The 14,070-nt window shown below is 46.5% G+C and overlaps 1 protein-coding gene across 3 annotated transcripts in view; it reads right to left on the bottom strand.

The window, feature by feature from the left end:
- The window catches only part of LOC124606941 (vesicle-associated membrane protein 7), a 45,832-nt gene that overhangs the window by 19,083 nt on the left and 12,679 nt on the right, over positions 1-14,070 (bottom strand). For all 3 annotated transcript variants that reach the window (XM_047139060.1, XM_047139057.1, XM_047139059.1), the window contains exon 2: positions 5,329-5,537. In XM_047139060.1, the coding sequence (XP_046995016.1) occupies positions 5,329-5,532 (204 nt within the window). In that variant the 5' untranslated portion in view covers positions 5,533-5,537. The remainder of the gene's footprint in view (positions 1-5,328; positions 5,538-14,070) is intronic.

The raw sequence follows: 14,070 nt of genomic DNA, 5'->3' as shown, positions 1-14,070 counted from the left end.
CATATGATAATGAGATATTTTGAACAGACTGAGCTGCTCAATGCTGACCAGCATGGTTTTCGAAAACACCAATCATATGAAAACCAATTCACACTTTTCTCACTCGACATACTGAAAGCTCTGAATCGAGGCCATCGGGCAGATGCAGTGTTTCTCAATTTCCAGAAAGCATTTGACTCAGTACCGCACCTACGCTTATTGTCAAAAGTATGACCATATGGGGCATCAAATGAAATTTGTGAATGGATTGAGGACTTTTTGGTAGGAAGGACAAAGCAAGTTATCTTTGATGGAGAGTCATCATCAGATGGAGAAGTAACTTCGGGTGTGCCTCAGGGTAGTATGTTGGGGCTCTTGCGGTTCATGCTGTATATTAATGACCTTACAGACAATATCTGCTTTTTGCAGATGACACAGTTATCTATACTGTGGTACTATCTGAGATGAGCTACATAAATATTCAGTCAGATCTTGATAAGATGTTAGCATGGTGCACAGTTTGGCAATTTGCTCCAAATGTTCAAAAATGTAAGACTTTGCACTTCACAAAATGAAAAGACATAGTGTCCTATGGCTATAATATCAATGAGTCACTGTTAGAATCAGCCAACTCATAGACAGACCTGACTGTAACACACTATAGGGATACGAAATGGAATGACCCCTTGGCTTCAGTTGTGGGTAAAAAGTAAGTAGTAGACATCGGTTTATTGGTAAAACACTGGGGAAGTGCAATCAGTCTACAAAAGTGTTTCCTTACAAATCACTTGTATGACTTGTTCTAAAATCTTGCTCAAGTGTGTGGGACCCCTACCAGATAGGACTAACGGGGGATATTGAACGTACACAGGGAAGGGCAGCACGATTGGTCACAGGTTTGTTTAACCGATTAAACAAACCTGTGACCAATCGTGCTGCCCTAATAACCGGTACAATGGGACATACCCTCTGCCATGCACCTCACGGTGGTTTCCAGAGTACAGATGTAGATACTTCCTAACTTCATTTTGTTACATATGTTTAAGGCTACGCTAATTTCAAATTATGAAGTTAAAAAAAAAAATGTTATAAGTACAGTCATTTTAACTAAGAGATATTCTCACGAAATTATGCTTCCCCTCAAGTATCAAATCAGTCTATATTTTTAAATATTTTGCATTCCCCCCCCCCACACACACACACACACACACACACACACACGACCACAGTCTCTGGCAGCTGAAGCCAGACTGCATTAGCAGCGAATGATGGGAGAGGTAATCTGATTGTGGGGGTACAGAGGAGGCTGGGTTGGGGAAGGGGAGGGACAGCAGTGTAGGGGTGGGGGAGTGTAAAGTACTGCTAGTAGGAGCATGGAGGAACGAGGTGGAGAGAGGGTAGGGCAGCTAGGTGCAGCCGGGAGATTAGAGGGAGGTGGGGGGAGGTAGTGGAAAAGGAGAGAAGTAAAAATACTGTGGGTGTATCGGTGGAATAGAAGGCAGTGTAGTGCTGGAATGGGGACGGGGAGAGGCTAGATGGGAAAGGACAATGACTAACAAAGGTTGAGGCTAGCAGGATTACGAGAACATATGTTATATATCAGGGAGAGTTCCCACCTGTGCAATTCAGAAAAGCTGGTGTTGGTGGGAAGGATCCAGATGGCACAGGCTGTGAAGCAGTCACTGAAATGAAGAGCATAGTGTTGGGTGATGGGCTCAGCAACAAGATGGTCAGCTGTTTCTTGGCCATAGTTTGTCGGTGGCCATTCATTCATTCGGACAAACAACTTGTTGGTTGTCGTGCCCATGTAGAATGCAGCATAGTGGTTGCAGCTTAGCTTGTAGATCACGTGACTGGTTTCACATGTGTCCCTGCCTTTGATGGGATAGGTGATGCTTGTTACTGGACTGGAGTAGGTGGTGGTACTGGGAGGATGTATGGGGCAAGTTTTGCATCTAGCTCTGTCATAGAGATATGAGCCATGAGCAGTGTGCGATTTGCAGGGGGGGATGGGGGGGATTTCCCCCCTCTGCATCAGACCATCCCGTCCTCTGGTTTTAGTCTACGCATCCAACCTGGGATGTTTATTTCCATGCACTGGAGTAAAAGTTTACATATAATTTAAATTTGTGGACCCCAACACTGAAAGTTTACTATTAATACTATTAATATGTTTGCTTATTAATTTTGAAAAAGTGTTATTTAGTAGTTAAGCATTTGAAAATACTTAGAACTAAATGACAAGACGACACATGCCACATTTCCGTAGCACGCCACAATGTTGCAAGACGTCGCCCCAGCGTAAACGAGGCTTTAGAGCCAGGTCTGGATTGTTTGGTGGATGTGATGTGTTGCGTACGAAACTAAAACCTGCAATGAGATCCAAACGTCATGGAAAACTGTGAAGAGGTGTCATCCTGCAGCAAGATAACGCTCGCCCACATTCTGCCAAGCGGACAGCCGACGCAATAAAGTAGTTGAGATTCGAGATGCTGGAACATCCACCATACAGTCCAGACCTGGCTCCAAGCGATTTTCACATGTTTGTACCCTTAACGGAAGCACTACAGGGAAGAAAATTTGAAAGTGATGAAGACGTTATTGCTGCGGTGCAAAATTGGTTACAGATGCAACCGATAAACGTATTTTCTGATGAAGTAAAAAAAACTAGTAAAACGTCGGGAAAACTGCATTGAAGTCCAGGGAGGTTACGTAGAAAAATAATGCATGTTTCAGTTTTCTATCATCAGAATAAGTACAGCTTTTCACAAATGTGCCTTTACTTTTTGAATTCCCCTCGTATACCTGTATGTAGATGATTTTATAAATAAGCTTTACCTATAATGTACTTTTAAAGATATAACAAGGGATGGCTTTTCTGATAGTGCATATGCGTGAATAGTGAGTTTCGGCATTAACATCTATTTATAAATAACTGTTTAACCATGGGTAACGCTACGGTCCAAGCTAGTAACGTGTATAATTATACTAACCCCCTAAGACATATCCCCCCCCTGGTAAAAGCACAAATCGCACCCTGGCCATGAGGCAAGGTGTTGGGAGCAGGGGTTGTGTAGGGATGGACGAGGATATTGTGTAGGTTCAGTGGGCAGTGGAATACCACTGTGGGAGGGGTGGGAAGAACATTTCTCATTTCAGGGTATGATGAGAGGTGGTCTAAACCCTGCTGGAGAATGTAATTCAGCTGCTCCAGCCCTGGATGATACTGAGTAGAGCTGTTGGTAAAATATCGATGTATCAATATATCACATTTTTTTCCAAAAACTATTGATATATATCAGCAGTATTTTTTCCACCGATATATCGATATCAAAATGACAATATTATCAAGTGCCGATATTTTTGTTTTACATTTTATTTTTTTTCATAATTTTCGGTACATACTTGAAATTGTTCTTTTAAAATTTTAGTGGAACATAATTTGGGCCTTACCACAATTGAACACTATTTCCCAATTCCAAATGTATTCCAATCCAACAACCTCTGTCCTGGTTCCCATGACCAACTACGTCCTCATCCACGGTTATTTCTCCTTTGATGGACTTACCTTCTAACAAATCTGGGGTACAAATGTGGGCACCCGCATGGTACCATCCTGTGCCAGTCTATTCATGGGCCATCTACAGAAATCCTTCCTAAACGCCCAGAATCGCAAACCCCTCACCTGGTGCAGATTCACTGATGACATCTTTGTGATCTGGGTCGAGCATGAGGACACCCTATCCACATTTGTCCAGAACCTCAAACCTTCTCCTCCATTTGTTTCACCTAGTCCTACCCAACCCAACAAGCCACCTCAAAGATGGCTACATCAGTAGCTCTGTCCATATCAAACTTACCAACCACCAGCAACACCTCCACTTCAATACCTACCACCCACTCCATACCAAGAAGTCCCTTCCATACAGTGTAGTCACTCATGGCCATCACATCTGTAGTAATGAGCAGGCCCTCTCCAAATACACAGAGGGTCTCTCTGAGGCCTTCACAGACCATAATTACTCTTCCAATGTTGTACAATAACAGAACTTCTGTGCCTTATCTGTCCAGTCACCCACCACCTTCCAAAGTCCCACTGTCCACCCGCAGAGGAGCGTTCCCTTCATGATTCAGTGGTAGGAGTTGATATTTTTAAAAATATCGAGTGTCTGATATAACAAAATCATTATTGGCTCTCGATATATAAAAAAAAACGTATCGCTGTATTGACAGAGAAAAATATCGATGTATCTGCCTATAAAAATATAGGCTGCACATTGTAAATATAGGGCCGGTTTTAGAGCTGTATATTTAAGTATTGATTTATTATTACGTATTCTATACATCAGCCAGCTAGCAGCCTGCCTTTCCCACTTAAAGGAAAATGCCACATGTTCACGCTTGGCGATAACCGCATTGCTAACAAGGGTAACTCCATGTAAGCGCCACAATAAAAGGTGTCCGATGTGTCCATCTTTTGGTTTCATCACACATCAGATTTGTCTGGAACACTTCATATTGACTTCCCTGATTTTTCATGTCTGTCAACGTCAGAAACCTAGCAGCTGTAGTGTCAAAACTGTGTGGTGAAGCTAAACACTGCAGTTTCTGTTGGCAGCGCTGAGTGCCGATTACAATAGCATTTCCTCTCATATGTCTGTCCACTGCCAAAACCAATCTTGTCATTTAGATTTTTGTTCATAATTTTCAACAACTGTTTTTGAAGAATTCCAATGTTTAACACAACTGGTGTGCTATTTCTTTACATTGGAAATTGTGTTGCAATCTGACTTCCTCTTTTATGCCACATATACTTGCTTCACATAGAGAGAGGTTAAACATGATGAAAGCTCAAAAAGTAGCAAGACTATGAGGGGGGAATAGGGATAGAATCCAAACAGCATGGATATTGAAGTAGGAAGTGCGTACTTAAACTGAGAAGGGAACAGTACTTCAAACATTTGTGTTCAAGTTTTTTTGCAATTTTTTCCTTTTATGTGGCATGAGTGTTTGAATAATTCTATGTCTTTCTTCTGGAGGCACAACACAAACCAGTGCTGCCAGTTCAACCAGCCGAGCTATAGAATGTTCCTAGCTTACTACCCATGAATACTACCTGTTGTGACAGAAACAAATACTACCTGTTGTTGCAGAAACATTACAGTAAGACAGATACACTAAAATTAAGCACTCTGCAGACAGTGGTGGGTTAACAGTGTAAAATTAAGCACTCTGCAGACAGTGGCGGGTAAACAGCATTAGTAAAATGAAATAGGTCTAATGTATGTTTCTCACCTACAAAACTAATGTAAAATTATTCATGGCATATTAGAAATAACATGTACTTACATCATCTGTAATACACATGTATATGATTCTATCTTCACATATGTAATGAAACAAGTATGCATCGTGTGAATAAGTCAGTTTATGGTTCTCTGGTGAAATTTTTGCCAGGATCTTCTCAGTGACTTCAGCAAAGTTTCCAGCACATGCGGCATATTTGGCAAGCACAGTTGTGCCTCTTGCTACTACACTGTAAAGAATTGACATTTTGCCTGTAACAAAAAAAGCAATTAAAGAACAAAAGCCTTACATTTCAGTCAGTTTTGTTTCTTGACAGAGGGGTAGTAATTTACTAAAATTCTTTTCACTTCAGAAATATTCATCTGCTCCACAGAGGTGAAGTGTCAAGTATAACTCTTGTGACTATAAACCTCAGATAATTTGATTTGCTGATTCAGCCCTACCTTTCAAACAGATTGCAGATACCTACAAATACATCAAAAGAAGTCTACTAATATATAACACAGCTCATAATTAGAGAAAAACATTTCTGAGACTGAATATCTAGAGCAGACCATTGTATGAAAGTGAATCACAGATTATGGTTAACTGGAAAAGAAGAGAAAGTAGTGGAGATGTGGTGCTATGGAGAAATGCTAAAAATTAAGTTGACTGACAAAATAAGAAATAAGGTGGTCCTCCATAGTATCAGCAAGCAAACAAATCTGTGGAAACCAATAACAATAAGAATGGACAGGATCATAGGACACATATTGAGACACCATTGAATAATTTACATGATACTAGAAGAAGTCTATGAGGCCAAAAAAATGGAGGGAAAGACAAGAGACTGGGATACAGCCAACAAATAACTGAGGACACTTAAGTGCTACTCTGATACGAAGAAGCTGGCATAGCAGAGGCAATATTAGTGGGCAGTATCAAATCAGTTAGCAGCAAAAGACTGATGAGAATATAGTTGTGACAGCATGCATAAATCCAGTTCCTTTCTGTATGTGAAAGAAACTAATGTACTTGCAACTGGCATTCCTTGCACCATGCAAGCCAAATGAAATGAAACCAAATTCCATTGGAAATCTGTGATAAACACACTTATTTATAAATTCTAGAGAAACAGATAGCATGAAGTTCCACAGACAAAAATCTTAACATGGTCTTTCATTGGTTGGTTGGAGAAGGGATCAAAATACGCAGCCATCAGTCCCTCCGACATTGGGTTAACTAAAACTGATAAAATCCCACATTAGAAGAGGGAACTACAATGTCCATAAAATAATAAACTATTGACAGGGAAGAAAGGAAACGGGTGGAAGAAAAGGTGAGGGAAAAAAAGTGACAAATTACAGGGGCGTGAAGGAAGAAGCACAGGAGACAAGAGAGATGCTCAAGACATAACAGACCCCATAAGGAAAGGAGTGGGAAGGCAGAGGGCTTGGGTGAACCACCAAACCCAGTTGAAGCCAACCCAGTCGGGGCGAAGGGGGGAGCAAGAGGGCCCGCTAGCCCCTCCACTCATCGATAAGGCAGAAGGTCCCTCCTTTAAATAAAGCGTTAAAAACCCCCATCACAAAGAAACGTAAACTGAGATCCCCCGCTTAGGCATTGTCAGCCAACACAGGGGTAGCGAGTATGGAAGGCTAAAAGTGTGTCGCAGGGTGGCTAAGTTGGGGCAGTCCAGTAAGATGTGAGCCACAGTCATCATCCGTCCACAACGACAGAGAGGGGGGTCCTCACCACGGAGGAGATAACCGTGAGTCAGCCAAGTATGGCTGATGCAGAACCGGCATAGGACGACAGAGGCCTTACGAGAGACCCGGAAGGAGGACCGCCATGGAGTTGTAGAATCCTTAATCGCCCTGAGCTTGTTCCGCGAAGAAAGAGTGTGCCATTCTGCATCCTTAAGGCCCAAAACCTGAAGACGTAATGCCGAGCGAAGGTCTATTTCCAGAATGCCAATAGCAAGAGATGGCCTGGTAGTAGCCAATTTAGCCAGTCAATCAGTAAGTTCTTTGCAGGAATCCCCACATGCGGTCCAAATGAAAACTATCGAGCATCCACGTTGAGCAAGGAGAGAAAGGGAGTCCTGGATAGCGATGACCAACGAGTGACGGGGGAAGCACTGGCCGATAGCGTGCAAACCGCTCAATGAGTCACTGCAGACGGTGAAGGATAGTCTTGAGCAGGAGCGGATATGGTCCAGTGCCCGCAAGATGGCTACCAATTCTGCAGTAAAGACACTACAGCCATCTGGCCAGGTACGAAGTTCTGTGCATTGAGAATAGGTGTAAGCAAAACCAGTGCGACCAGCAACCATGGAGCCACCAGTATAGATCACTTCTGAAACCTGAAAAGAACCGAGGAGACAGTAGAACTGGTGGCGAAGAGCCAATGGAGGGACAGAATCCTTTGAATCGATTGAGAGATCAAGACAGAGCTGAGACCGAGAGACGCACCACAGAGGGGTAATGTGTGTGAGCAGAGAAAAGAGGCGGTAAAGGGAATAGCTGGAGCTCAGAAAAGAGCGACTGAATGGGGACAGCCATGGTAAGCCCACATTGTGGCCGCCGCTGCGGCAGGATGATCTCCGTGTCTGGATAAAGGAGACCATAATTACGGTGCTTTGGGGTGCAGCAAATGCGGAGGGCATAAGATATCAGCTGTTGTTGGTGCAAAGCTCGCAGTGGTGGAATCCCCACCTCTGCGAGAAGGCTAAGTATGGTGATAGTCCGGAAGGCACCAGTCGCAAGTCAGACCCCACAGAGGCGGATGGGATCTAGTATCTGCAACGTCGAAGGCGACGCAGAACCATAGACAGGACTTCCATAGTCTAAATGAGACTGGACCAATGCTTGATACAACCTCAGGAGAACAGAGAAGGCGGCACCCCAGGTGGTATTGCACAGACACCTAAGAACATTGAGATGGGACCAGCACGTCCTCTTCAGTTGGCGAAGATGAGGGAGCCATGTCAACTGGGCATCGAAGACCAGACCCAAGAAGCGATGTGTGTCCACCACCTTGAGGTGCTAGCCATCGAGGAACAGTTCGGGGTGGGGATGGAGTGTACGGCGACGGCAGAACTGTGCACAACACATGACTTGGCCGCCGAAAACTGAAAGTCATGGGAGAGAGCGCATGAGAGCACCCGGCAGATTGCCCCCAGTAGATGGCATTCTGCAGCACCCATTATAGAGGATGCAACGTAGATACAAAAATCGTCAGCATACAAAGAGGAGGACAATGTCGGCCCAACAGCTGTCATCAGATCATTAATGGCTATGAGAGAGGGAGGGACACTCAGCACGGAACCCTGTGAAACCCCATTTTCTTGCCAATGAGGAGTGCTGTATGAGCAGCCAACTTGGACCCAAAAAGAGCAACAAGAACGAAAGTTATGGATAAAAACGGGCAGAGTGCCATGATGGCCCCATTCATGAAGTGTGGTGGTGCCAGGTGGTGTAGAGGCTTTATGCAGATCAAAGAAGACTGCAAGGAGGGACTCCAGGTGGACCAAGTTATCCACCATACAGTGGCCACAGCGAAAACCACTGAGTCGATGACAAAAGAGCGTGGGATTCAAGGATCCAAAACAGCCGCTGACTCACCACACATTCAAGGAGCTTGCACAGGGTGTTAGTGAGGCTAATTGGGTGGTAGCTATCCAACTGAAGAGGTGTTTCCCTGGCTTCAACACCAGAATAATAATGTTTTCCTGCCACTGGGTATGAAAGACTCCCTCACTCCACGGACGGTTGAAGAGGGTCAGTATACGATGGTGGCCAGCCACCGATAAGTGCTGGAGCATTTGGTTAGGTATCTGATCCAGTCCAGGAGCCGTGTCGGGACAAAGGGCGAGGACGCTGGCAAATTCCCACTCGCTGAATGGGGAATTATATGGCTCCGAGCAACAAGAAACAAAAGACAAAGGCAGTCGTTCTGAGTGCTCTTTCAGGAGAAGGAACGTAGGTGGATACTGAGCTGATGCTGAAGCTTGAGCGAAGCGTTGAGCGAAATCTTCTGCTAGAAAGTCTGGATTGCTAAGGACAACACCATGCACAGAAATTCCTGCAACTCCGGTGGACAGACGGTGGCTAAAAATTCGCCTGAGTTTCACCCTGTCTTGTGAAGAGGGGGTGTGTGGTCCTATGGCAGCTACATATCGTTCCCAGAAAATCCGTTTCTGAAATTTGATTAGGTAGTGGGCTCGGGTGAGGAGTCGTTTAAAGACCAGAAGAAGAGCAGTAGAAGGGTGCTGCTTGAAGTGTTTAAGAGCATAGCAGCAGTCTCTTATGACTGCAGCAATTTCCGGAGACCACCAAAGGACCATCTTCCGGAAGGGAGAACCTGAGAAAGAAGGGATTGCTGAAACAGCTGCTGAAAGGATGGCGGCAGTCAATGTCTGTGCAGATTCATCAACATTGTCGTGTGGCAATACAGGGGGGGGGGGGGGGGAGCAGAGGAGAAGGCACCCAAATCAGCCTTAGAGATGGCCCACTTGGGAGGGTGGCAGAACAAGAGACACTGAAGGAAGGTCAAAACAATCAGGCAATGGTCGCTGTCACATAACTCTTCATGGACACCCCACTGAATGGTTGGTTGGTTGGTTGTTTGAGGTTAAAGGGACCAAACAGCAAGGTCATCAGTCCCTTGTTTCAAATAGACTCCATTCTGCTAACGGGACATCTCAGTATAGTCAGAAAAATAAAACGGATAAAGGGGAAACGTAAAAGGGCAGTCACGTTGTCATTAGTAAAAACAAATGAGGGAAGTTGGCAAGAGAACGAACCCAACACTATGCTGAAACAGCATAGGCAAGACCACCTGTGACTTAAAAGGTACAACTGCTATAATGCAGAAAGTACGTATGGGAATAGAAAAACTAACCAAGCCTTAAAAAGAAGGGGTAAAAACAGAGTAAAAGGGAAAGAAAAGAGGATTCCGGTCAGGGAGGTGAATCGGGAATCTCTGAACACTGCCTACAGTGGGAGACACCCAAACACTCACCGCCCTGCCCCAACACCAGAGGGAGATTAAAAACTTTAAAACTGAGAATAAAAACCACTCTCCCGGAGGAAACCTAGAACCAGAGAGACCATCCGGGAATCGTCAGCCAACATCAAAGGTAAAGTGTGGGGGAGTCTGTACTTAGCACGCAGAGCCAAAAGAAGGGGGCATTCAACCAAAATGTGGGCCACTGACTGGAAGGCTCCACAACCACATAGCGGGGGTGGCTCATCACGCAAAAGGAAACCATGGGTCAGCCTGGTATGGCCAATGCGGAGACGACACAGTGTGGTCGAGTCCTTGCGGGAGAGGCTAAAGGAAGAACGCCATGGGCCTGTATTCACCTTAATGGCACGAAGTTTATTAGACAGTGGAGTAGCCTCCCAAGAATTGGCCCATGACTGTGCAAAGTGGGATTTGATGTGAAGCCGTAAATCCGCTGCAGGAGGGGTTACAGAAAACGGGGGGTAAGTAACTGCTCCCCCAGCCAAACGATCAGCGAGCTCATTACCCGGGATACCCACATGGCCCGGGACCCATAGGAAGTCAATGGAACAAGCAGCACGGTGAAGATCAGCGAGATGGTCATGGATGGCAGAGACCAAGGGATGGCGCGAAAAACACCGGTCAATAGCAAGAAGGCCACTCATCGAGTCCGTACATAACAAAACGCGGTTGAGTTGGGATTGTTTAATAAAGGTAAGGGCCCGGGAAATTGCCATCAATTCCGCAGTAAACACCCCACATGAGGGTGGCAGTAGATGATTTTCCGTTCCAACAAAGGACGTGAAGGCATACCCAACATGATCAGCAGATTTAGAACCATCAGTGTAAAAAACAACAGCATCCCGAAACTCCCATAAAATTTGGCGGAAAAAGGAACGGAACACCACCGGGGGGATGGAATCTTTCGGACCGCGGCGGAGATCCATCCGAATTCGAGGCCGAGGAACTAACCAAGGAGGGGTGGAGGGGAGGGAGTGAGGAAGACAGGACAAAGAAGGAAGCCGAAAATCACGGGTAAGAGACGCAAGGCGCAGCCCAACCGGTAAACCCGCCCGAGGGCGGGAGTCAGGCGGGCGACGTCCATGGTCTGGGAATAGGATAGAATAGGAAGGATGAGCGGGAGAAGAACGGATAGTAAGGGCATAAGACACCAGAAGCTGGGACCGCCGAACAGAAAGGGGGGGGATCCCAGCTTCAACCAGGAGACTATCAACAGGGCTAGTAGGGAATGCACCGGTGGCCAAACGGATACCACGATGGTGGACTGGATCCAGAACATGCAGCGTGGAAGGAGCAGCTGAACCATAAACTTGACAACCATAGTCCAAACGTGACAGAACTAGAGCACGATAAAGACGGAGGAGGAGGGAATGGTCCGCACCCCAAGAGGAGTGGGCAAGGAAGCGAAGGACATTGAGTTTACGGAAACATCCTACCTTCAGGAGTCTGATATGGGGCAGCCAAGTGAGCTTGTTGTCGAAAAGAAGACCTAGGAAACGAAACTGTGGAACCACAGGCAATCTTTGTGCAGCGAGATAGAGCTCTGGATCAGGGTGGACCGTAGTACGGCGACAGAAGTGGACCACCCGCGATTTTAAAGGAGAGAATTGAAACCCGTGGGAGAGGGTCCATGCAGAGGCACGCCGTATAGCCACCTGGAGCTGCCGTTCTGCAGATGGCATCGAGGAGGAACTAACCCAAATGCAGAAATCATCCACATACAGGGCAGGGGCGACCAAGGGACCGACAGAGGCCACAAGCCCATCGATAGCAATGAGGAAAAGAAGGACACTCAAGACAGAACCCTGTGGGATGCCCGTCTCCTGGGTCCGTGGAGAACTAAAAGCAGTACCAACTCGAACTCTGAATGACCGATGGATCAGGAACTGGCGGATAAAAATCGGGAGTGGGCCCCGAAGACCCCACTGATGAAGGGTTAGTAAGATGTGATGGCGCCAGGCCGTGTCATAGGCCTTGCGAAGGTCAAAAAACACTGCAACCAAATGGCGGCGCTGGGAAAAAGCCTGCCGAACTGCGGATTCCAAGCGAAGCAAATGATCGATTGGAGATCGTCCCTCTCGAAAGCCACACTGGTAAGGGGACAATAGATCCCGAGATTCGAGGACCCAAGTGAGCCGACGGGCTACCAGCCGTTCAAGTAACTTACAACAAACATTGGTCAAACTAATTGGCCGATAGCTGTCAACAGATAGGGGGTTCTGACCAGGCTTAAGGACAGGAACCACAATGCTATCCCTCCACTGAGAAGGGAAGTCACCCTGGAGCCAGATACGGTTAAACACCCGAAGAAGATGGTGCCGTTGTGGAGCACTGAGATGTTGAAGCAGCTGGTTATGAATGGAATCTGGGCCAGGAGCCGTATCATGAGAAGCAGATAGAGCAGAAAGAAATTCCCATTCAGTGAAAGGTTCGTTGTAAGATTCTGACTCACAAGTGGTGAAACATAAGGTGACAGCTTCAGCCTGCTGTTTTTGATGAAGGAAAGCAGCTGGATAGGAGGCCGACGCTGATGCCACTGCAAAATGGGTCGCAAGATGTTCTGCGAGAACTAATGGGTCCGTACAAATGCCATCTGGGAGGTGAAGGCCTGGGAGGGTGGACTGCCGATGGCAACCTTGGAGAGAGCGAAGTGTAGCCCATACCCGTGACAGAGGGACAGTGGAACCAAGGGAAGAAACGAATCGTTCCCAACATATCCGCTTGCTCTGTTTGATTAAATAACGGGCTTTAGCGCGAAGGCGCTTAAAGGTAGAAAGGCTGGCTACAGATGGGTGCCTCTTAAAGTGTTGCAAAGCTCGACGGCGATCACGGATGGCAATGGCAATGGCCGTACTCCACCACGGGACTTGCCGACGACGAAATTGTCCAGATGAGCGCGGGACAGCAAGGTTAGCAGCGCGAACAATCGCGTCAGACACGTCACGTAGGACGTCATCAATACAACCCGACAAAGAGGGAGAAAACTCGACCTGTGCAATATATAGAGGCCAATCGGCGCGGTGGAAAGACCAACGAGGTAACCTCTCCATCGGGGAGCGGGAAGGGAGCGTGATAATCAACGGGAAATGGTCACTATCACAAAGGTCGTCGTGTGGCGACCCCCACTGAATGGAGGGAAGAAGGCCGGGACTGCAGATGGAGAGGTCAATGGTAGAGAAAGTGCTGTCCGCCAAACTAAAGTGTGTGGGAGCACCTGTGTTCAGTAAACAGAGGTCAAGCCCTGCCAGAATAGCTTCAACTGTCCTGCCCAGGGCAGTAGTCATATGACTACCCCAAAGAGGGTTGTCGGCATTTAAGTCCCCTAGTAGCAGGAAGGGAGAAGGGAGTTCTTGAAGGGTGGTTAGGGCAATGGATGTGGGCGGCCTGTCAGGTGGGAGTTAGAGATTACAGATTGTGATTGGAGTAGCCAGATGGACCCTGACAACAATGACTTCCGGAGTGGTATGGAGGGGAACCCATTTACCAACAATGTCCTTGTGGACCAAGGTGCAAACACCACCAGAAGCCTGCAAGGGGCCAATTCAGTTCCAACAGAAACCCTGGAACCCACGAAGGGCGGGTGAGTAAGAATTGACAAAATGGATCTCCTGGAGCGCAATACAAGCGGCAGAGTAGAATGAAAGAAGGGGCTGCAACTCTGGAAGGTGAAGCAAATATCCATTACAATTCCACTGGAGGATTCTCAAGCCGGAGTCCAAATGGGAAGCAAACGGACCAGAGTCGGTCACCCTGCCGAGTCGCCATCTGTCACCG

Source organism: Schistocerca americana, chromosome 3, assembly GCF_021461395.2.
Source record: "Schistocerca americana isolate TAMUIC-IGC-003095 chromosome 3, iqSchAmer2.1, whole genome shotgun sequence".
Lineage (NCBI taxonomy): Eukaryota > Metazoa > Arthropoda > Insecta > Orthoptera > Acrididae > Schistocerca > Schistocerca americana.
The sequence above is the reverse complement of the archived record's forward strand: the minus strand, read 5'-3'. Positions and strand labels throughout refer to the sequence as shown.